Raw genomic sequence first — 8,738 nt, 5'->3', positions numbered from 1 at the left:
CCTCTCCTCTTTGCTTCCTAGTACAAGTGATTCATCCCGGAGGCTTCTGGGGCAGGAGCGGAAGTGAATACGGCCTCTGAGGAAGCTATGTCGTCAGTTCCTAGCTACCCGTCAGGTCCTCTCTTGCTTTGGGAGAGAATGAGGAAGGGGAGGTGTGAGTCCAGAGTACTGGGCCTGCTCCTATCAGCTTGTTTTATGTACACATCGGACGTGCTTCTACAATCTGGCTGTTGTTTGTAGTATCTGAGTCCAGAGAGCGACTGCGAAGCGGTCCCCCGGGCCTTCCTGACGGGCTTTGAGCCTCACGAAAGTTGAGATCCCCATCCTCCCTCTGCTCCCCGCTGCTCCTCGCTGCTCCCCCCTTCCTCCAGTGCCCAGTGGTGCCCAGTGGTGCCCAGTGGTGCCCAGTGGTGCCCAGTGGTGCCCAGTGGTTCCCAGTTGCCAATATTGACACGCGAGCTCTGGCCATTTTTGTTGAGCGGAGGTAGACCAAGCGATTGCAAATTGTTGAGTCTTGAGTAATGTAGAGAAGTGACCATGGGAATAAGTCATCCAAAAGCTCTCTCGTCCATAGGCTCGGTTATGTGGACGCGGAAGCCTCCCTCCATCGTCAACCACCTACCTTCAACGCTCTTGGACAAGACGTTAGGGCAGTAATTAATAAATCATGTGACCATGTGCAAAACTTTCTCGTGACAAGCAGAATCGACACCGTAATTTGAAGAGATACGTGCTCTTTCTACTGGTACACACCTCAGGTGAGCAGCTGATGCCCCTGGCGACTGTGCTACCACATTCCCTCATCATGGAGCGTATGGGTGGTTGTTGCTGCCCCACTGCTCACATAGAGGAAAAAGACATTTTGACACCTTGAAAGTCGGGAAACTCTTGCTTTCCTTTCATCATCTGCCATGGTTCGTCTCTTGACCATTAACGAAAACACTGGCGCGTGCCCTTTCCTTGCCATTATCCTCCAAGGGGAGGAGCCTGCGACCATTTTTGTCTTGGTGTTTCTCGCCCAGACAATCCAACAAACCAGTCTTCGTCAGGCAAGCGGGCTCCGTCCTCTTTTCATGTCTTGCGTGATCGCATTTCAGGTAATGACTGTATTCATGATGTGTCGTTACACATGCATAGGCTATTGTCTCCGTAGCTTCCCGTGTGACGTTGAAATATGTATGTGGAGAGCAGTAGCTAAATAACGCCTCTGCGTTCCCTGCTTGGGAAATGGTCCCTACCTGCCTTGACAGCGTGCGTCGTGGGTTAGGTGTGTTACACCTGCCACGCGCATTGACCTCAGCCTCGATATAGGTACGCTCGCGAGGAGCGATGACGACGGCAGGTCCCGTCCGAGAAGGTCTTGAATCATCACTTGTGGGCACGTGGATTTGTGACAGAGCACAACATCTGCAGCAAATGGCAGACAAAATAGGCAATAGGACGAGGAGACCATGACGGAATCAATTGCCCGTAAAGATGGACAGCAGCTCTATTGTGACGATCAAATCCCGAAAATACAGCTGAATGAAGGGGATGGTGATGGAGAGAGCCCCAAAAATCCCAGGCAGCTGCCGCGGCCTCTGACAAGGTGGGGGAGCCACGACACTCTAGCCAGCGCCAGCTTCAGCTGAGTTGTTCAAGATTATTGCAATCAAAATGTTTGATGAGAAAAGTCGTATTCAAGTCATGGGGTTTAAATTAAAATGCCTAAATTCAATGCGCCAATTTGGTACTGTAGTCTATAGCAATTTCATATTAGATCATGAAGAAAACCTGTCCACACCATATATCCTCTCATTCCCGAATCCGAGTTTCCCACACATTAATTTCGCTGTAGTCCCGCTGATGGAAAAAGCTAAATCTTGGAAATTATACAAGGAGCGTGTCCATTCCTCCTATGTACAGATGCTGGTTTATAATGTAAATGCAAAGGAGAGAAGTCCAATCAACAGGACTCATGATTTCATGCCATCACGCATGAAGCCGCCAAGTTGCTTGGCCAAGGGACCGTGCATCATGGAGAAGTGGTTGCCCGGCATGTGATGGAATGTCATCTTTTTGCTGTCAAGATATTCATCCCATCGGTTGGGGCCAAAGTCGGACCGGTTGTCAAGAAGGAAGAGGGCGTGACCAGTCGGGTAGGGGTCAGGTCGGGGATCGGTAGGGAGCTTGCAAACACCGTCCTCGCACCAGATGACAGTGACCTTGGGGCACTTGTCGGCCGGGATAGGCTCGGCGTCATAGTTGGACAGGGCAGTAACGGAAGCCGCAAAGTGGGGAAGCAACCACTCTGGAATCTTCTTGGCCTCGGCATCGTCGCCCTCACCGAGCAGACCAATGGATGCAAACCAGGCGTGGAGACCAGCCGGGAGAGGCTCAATCGTAATTGGGCACGGAGCGTCAATGATGAGGAGATTAGACACCTCCTCATTCGCCTTTGTCAGTTGGTTGACGATCTCGTAGGCAATAACTCCGCCTGCACTCCATCCGGCCACAGCATAGGGTCCCTCAGGTTGACGGCGTTTCATCTCTTGGATAAACTTTGTAGCCATGCCGTAGACACCGCAGTTGTACTCGTCGGGAGTCTTCATGAATGGCGAGAAGAGGCCCCATACGGCAACGTCAGAGCCAACCTCTGAAATCTCCGTGTACGAAGTAGCGCTACCACTGCCATCAGGAATCATGAACAGCTGCTTCTTCGCGGTACGGTGGTTGCCCTGAAGCAGGACAGATGTTGCCTTGCGGTGTGGGTAGTTATCGACAGGGTTGGTATGAGCCTTTGCCTCGCCTTGGACCTTTGGCTCCGGCTTTGCAGGCTCCTGCTTAGCTGACTTGGGAGCAGCACGCTTGGGCTTGTCCTCAATTCCGAGAGCCTTCTCAATGTCTTTGAGCGAAGGGTTGTGTCCAAGAAGGTCAGAAGGAATGTTCAAGCCAGTCTTCTCACGCAGGATACCCAAGATGGACAAACTCATAAGAGAGTCCATGCCAAGTGCTGCTAGGTCTGGGGCCGCAATGACCTCTTCAACCTCGACTCCCATCTCTGCACTGATGGTAGAGCGTACAATGTCTTGAAGCTCGCTGACATTGCCATCGGCAGCAGGTGCGTCGCCCTTGACCTCGTCCTTCTCACTATCGTCAGAGGGAGTGGTGAAGTTGGATTCAGTCTCCATGTCAGCACTGTCAGAAGATGCGCTGGAGTGCGCATTCTCCTCAACCATTGCTGCGTCAGCACTTTCAAATTGAGCCAGGAAGGCCTTGAAGGCACCAACGGTAGCATGGTCATTGAAGGCATGAGAATCGACATTCAGCTCAAGCTCCTCGCGAAGCCTGCCGCTAATGGTGAGACCCATCAGAGAGTCGACACCAAGATCGGAAAAGGCAATATTGTCTGCCAATTCGTCATGGCTAACTCCAGTCTCCTTGGCAATGATTTCCATAACCTGAGCAACAACAGAGTTCTTGGTGAGACTCTTGTTGACAGCTGGAAGATTAGCTGAGGTGACCTGCTTCTTCTCCTTGGGGGCGGCCTTTGCAGCTGGCTTCGCAGCAGCGGCTGGTGCACGAGCGGGTGCCGAACCAGCAGCCGCAGCACCCTGGGGAGGAAGTACGACATTGAGCACCTTGCGTGGGATTGCTTGGAAGCGAACATCGCCAGCAATGCCGATCAACTTGTCGCCATCAAAAATATAGGCATCGCCAGACATCATTTTGCTGCCCTTGACGTTCTGCATGCGAATGTAGGTCTGGTAAGTCTTCTCGGCAGAAAGACGCTCGGCAAAACGCATTGATCCCCAGCCGTGAGAGATGAAGACTTGTTCGCGCGAATCGATAGCATCGGAGCCGTTCAGAATGAAACCTGAAATATGGCAGACACTGTCGATCCAGTAGGGAGCAGTGTGGAACGTGCCGTCTTCGGGGCTTGTTTGGAAAACAACCTTGGCAGTAGCCTCGCATGTCTCACTATCAAGGATGACTGATTCCATACCACGATAGCGGCGATCGTAGTCAACAAGTGCAGCAAACAGCTTATAAGCCAGACCACGTCCGATCTTGGAAGCATCACCACGTTGCTCTGCAGCCCGGAGAGCGTCGATTCGAGACTTGATCAAGTAGTTGACCCGTTCAAATTCACCGAGCCACTCTTCGTTGTCCCCAAAGAAGACCTTGCAGTTGGCATGCTCGGTCTTCTGGGCACCTTCACCACTGGTCCAGGACAGGTCGGCGAAGCCTTCTGCGGCATTGGCCTTGACAGACATGCGCAGGACCTGACTCTTCGCTTTACCATTGAAGATCAAAGTCTTGGGAACTTCCATGTGGCTGACGTTGCAGCCAATGTTCTTGGCATCAGGACGAAGCAACTTATACGCGTACTCGCAGGCAGTGATGGCCATGTCACCGTAGAGGGAAGATGGCGTCAACGCAGTGCCGTTGACCATATGGCCCGAGCAAACCAGTCGCAGGTCATCACGAGTCATTTCTGACTCGGTTTCAAGGATAGCAATGTCGCCCTTGACCTCTTCCCTGACTACCTTTTGCACGGTGGTAGTTGAAAGCTTGGGCTTGGGAGCCTCGATGGCCTTGGTGGATGCTGGGAGTGCACCACGGTTCTTGGTCAAACTCCAATCGCCAGTGTACTGTAGCCAGTAGTTCTTGTAATCAAACGCATAGCTAGGTAGGTCCAGCAGGCGGACGGAGGCATCGAAATCTCGGTGGAATTCGTTCCAGTCCAAGTTCAGACCAGCCGAGTGCAAGGTGCAGAGACTGCTGCTGAGCGTCTTGTAAGTGGCCTCATTGCGGCGCAAAGTTGGAACAGCAATGGTGGTGGCACCGAATGCTGCCTTCACCATGTTGGCACACACAGGGTGAGGGCCAACCTCGAGCCAGACGGTCTTTTCATCAATCATGCCAGACTGCTGAGCGGAAACAAGTCCTCCCAAAAAGTTGACAGCCTCGCGAGCATGGTTGCGAAGATAGGCAGGGTTGATTGGCTCGTTATCTACGAGCTTGCCAAGGAGTGGTGAAATAACCGGCACCTTGGGTGTCTCAAAGCGCACAGAGCGGGCCAAGGACTCAAAGTCATCCAGAATGGGCTCGACCTGAGCCGAATGGAAGGCAAAAGGAACCTTGAGCTGGGTGCACTTGAAGCCTGCGCCACCAAGCTGTTCAGCAATCTCAGCAACTTCGCTGGATGCACCGCTCAAGACAGTCTCGCGGGGACCATTGATACAAGCGACATTGGTAGACTCAGCACGAGCGCCGAGAGCCTCCTTGACTGTTTCAACAGACCCCTGAACAGCAAGCATGGCATGTGTTCCGGCGGTACACTTGTTGACCAGGAGCTGAGCACGAGCACCCACAAGGTAAATGGTGTCACTAGCAGAGAGTACACCGGCGACATGCAAAGCCGCGTATTCGCCCAGGCTGTGGCCGAGTACAGCACCTGGTTGGATGCCCCAGGACTGCCAGAGCCTGGCAAGGGCCATTTCAAAGGAGCATAGACCCAGTTGGACAACGACAGGAGACAGGTTCTGAACATCTGGCTCGCTACCGTCGATGAGTGGCAAGAAGGATGGGAAGCCATGGATTCCTGCAAGCTGATCGTACTCATCGATGGCATCGCGGAAGATGGCATAGTGGGCATAGAGCTCCTTTCCAAGGCCAGCGTAGTGCGAGCCTTGTCCCGTGAACATGAAGGCAACCTTGGGTTGTTCTGGCGAGACAGGAACAAAGGTGGACTTCAGACGCTCCTTGATAGCCTGAATGGCCTCTGGCAGTGAACCAGCAGCAACGTTCATGCGCCAGTAGTGTTGGATCTTGCGTGCCGTGGTAGTGTAGGCAACATCACTGACAGGCGTTGATGGATTCTGCTCCATCCACTGGACAAGACCCTCGGCATTTCGGATCATGGCTGATTTCGACTTGGCAGTGACAGTGACGACGTGGACACTACGAGGGTCGGCCTCAGCCGTCTTGTAGCGGGGCCCATCTTCAAGGAGCAGACCAGTGTTACCGCCAGCAGCACTGAAGTTGTTGACAAAAATGCGACGAGGCTTTCCGTCCTTGCGCTGGAAGGGTGTCTTGTGGAAGGCAATGTTGACACCTCTTGCACCAAGGTCCTTGGGGAATGTCTTATTGATCTCGCCCTTGATGCCAACGTGCGGGGGGATAGAATTCTTCTTCATCATTAACAGAACCTTGCTAAGAGCAGTGATGCCGGATGCAGCTTCACCGTGCCCAACGTTGGACTTGATGGCTCCCAGGTACAAGGGCCGATCAGAGGCTCGGTGACGATTTGCAGGAGCGAACACGTCAGTGACGGACACCATCTCTGTGCCATCACCCGCCTGGGTACCTGTGCCGTGCATCTCAACATAGTCGACATCCAAAGGATCAACACCAGCTTCATCCAGAATAGCTCTGGACAGCACAGATTGGGTAGGGCCATGGGGATGTGTGATGGAAATAGCATCAGCAGAGTGGTTCGTTGATGTGCCAAGAACAACAGCGAGGATATTGTCCTTGTCTGCCAGTGCATCGTCGAGACGCTTCACGATGACGGAAGCGCACGCGTCAGCGCGACAGTAGCCGTCGGCATCATTGTCAAATGTGTTGCAATTGCCCTTCTTGGAAAGGAATTGGCCGCGACTCAATCCGGCAAAAATGTCGGAATTTGTCATGCAGGAGAGACCTCCCACAATGGCCGTATCGCATTCCTTCGCCCAAAGTGATGTGCAAGCCACTTGCAGAGCAGCGGCAGAGGATGAGCAGGCTGTGTCGATATTCAAGCTCGGGCCGCTGAAGCCAAAGTGGTAATTAATTCGGCCTGGGCCGAATGCACGGACACCACCCGTAATATAGTAGGTGTCCACTTCCTGGGCGGCGTTGATCTCACGCCAATCATCGGAAGTCTGACCATAAAAGGTACCAATACGGTCTAGGCGCGTGGAGGGTGTCCGATTGGGCACATAGCCGGACATCTCAAGAGCCTCATAGGCGGTCGTCAACGCCATGCGCTGCATGGGATCTGTCTGGAATGCTTCACGCGGCGACATATTGAAAAATCTGGGGTCAAAGAGACCGGGGTTTTCAATCCAGCACCCATAGGGCGTGTGGCTCGTGTTGATGGCTTTGCCAGTGGGGTCGACGTGTGTCTCGACCGGAAACCGGTCAGCGGGCACGACGCGGTGAGCGTCAATACCCTTCTCCAGTAACTCCCAGAGCTTTTCGTGGCTGGCAGCATCGGGGAACCGGCCGGCCATGCCCACAATGGCAAGTTTGCACTTGCCCGAAGATCCATGGTTACCAATGCTTGCGCCGTTGCTTTCACGTGACACCTGAGGCGGCGTCCGTAGGACAACTTCGAGTTTTGTCTGTGCCTTCAACAAGTTGGCAAGTGTGCTGGCCGCTTGTGTGGGACCATATGGGATCACCAGGACCCTGGAGCCCTTGAACTCCTTTGCACTATTGAGGCTTCCCTTGAGTGCCTTGTGGAACAACAGCGGCTCGTTCAGAATCTCGTGAACGACTGCCTTCAAAAGGGATTTGGTGTCTGTCTCAGGAAAAGACTGCCCTGTCACGCAAGAGACGATGTGACTGCGAGGCTTGGACCCGTCGAATGCGGCGGTAACAGCCTCATCATCCAGCCTCAAGATCTTATCGAGATTTGCAGCAGCATGAAGATGCGGTGCATGGTATGGCCCGTACACAGGGATGGCTGTCGGCCTCGACTCGAATAGATCTTTGCTGAAAAGGGACTTCAATGTCGCAGGAGGACCCGAAATCGCAATATTACTGGCAGACACGGCGCTGACATAAGCTTGAGCGGCAGGCGAGATTCCCTGTACAAGGTTATTAACAAAATGTAAAGGGTAAAACGATGTGTTGCGGGGCATACCTCTGTCTCGTGGAATTCTGCAAGGATAGGCTTTGCATCTGTTTCTTTTGCTCCAGGGACAACATATGTCCAGCTTTCGGATCTTTCGTCTGAAGGACTCAGCCGTTCTGCAAGAGACGCGACATGTGATCCAACTCTATATGCCATCAAAGAAACTTGAACTGCTATCGGGAGCAGCGAGGAGAGTGACGGGCTCGACGCGATCGCCGTGGCGGCGAAAAGACCAGTGCAGAGACCGGAGAGGTATGTGTTTTCGGCCGCAGTGACATCCTGGTGCTCTTTTTCCGATCGACTATAATCGTGTTAGTGGCAGTCTTGGCCAATCATGGAGTAGACCTCTGTCCACTGTCCACATTGGGCTACCTACTCAATATAATGGGCCAGTTGTGTTATACAGAGCAGGGCACTGTCAATTCCTGGAAATTTGATCGTTTGTTGATGGTATCTTTCGTTTAGCTGTTGCAGAGTCCTGAACTGGGGAATTCGGTCTCTTTGGCATCGGGGAAGTCTATCGATCTCGTCTCTCAAAGAATCTCCCGCTCGCTGGAGAAACGTCTTGGCGAGAATGCTCGGATTCCCTTGTCTGTAAAAATCGGCCAAAAAGCCGTGTGTGTCAAGAGACTGGTCTCCAAAAAGGAGATAAGACATCTGTTCCGCCATTATGTAAGGCGCGGCTCAGTATCTGAGTGAAGTCGGATAATGATCCCCCAAGACTAAGTTGGAGGCAGGAGGGCAGAATGACCTTATATATCAAGCTCACGTCGATATAATACAGGAGCGTGTACCAAATATAACATACACTAGTGGCGTCCTGCCACAGGTGGTATCTCGATATAGCCCTTGG

The 8,738-nt window shown here is 52.9% G+C and overlaps 1 protein-coding gene across 1 annotated transcript; it reads right to left on the bottom strand.

The window, feature by feature from the left end:
* Positions 1–1,955: 1,955 nt before the first annotated feature.
* On the bottom strand, positions 1,956–8,554 carry PFICI_07101 (uncharacterized protein; the record flags this gene model as incomplete). The annotated part of the gene is made up of 3 exons (XM_007835682.1): positions 1,956–7,838; positions 7,895–8,186; positions 8,262–8,554. The coding sequence occupies 3 exons, from the start codon at positions 8,552–8,554 to the stop codon at positions 1,956–1,958; spliced, it is 6,468 nt and encodes a 2,155-aa protein (XP_007833873.1).
* Between the last annotated feature and the right edge of the window lie 184 nt (positions 8,555–8,738).

Source organism: Pestalotiopsis fici (genome assembly GCF_000516985.1).
Source record: "Pestalotiopsis fici W106-1 unplaced genomic scaffold PFICI_Scf_4, whole genome shotgun sequence".
NCBI lineage: Eukaryota > Fungi > Ascomycota > Sordariomycetes > Amphisphaeriales > Sporocadaceae > Pestalotiopsis > Pestalotiopsis fici.
Note: the sequence above shows the minus strand (reverse complement) of the source record. Positions and strands in the feature narration are given on the sequence as shown.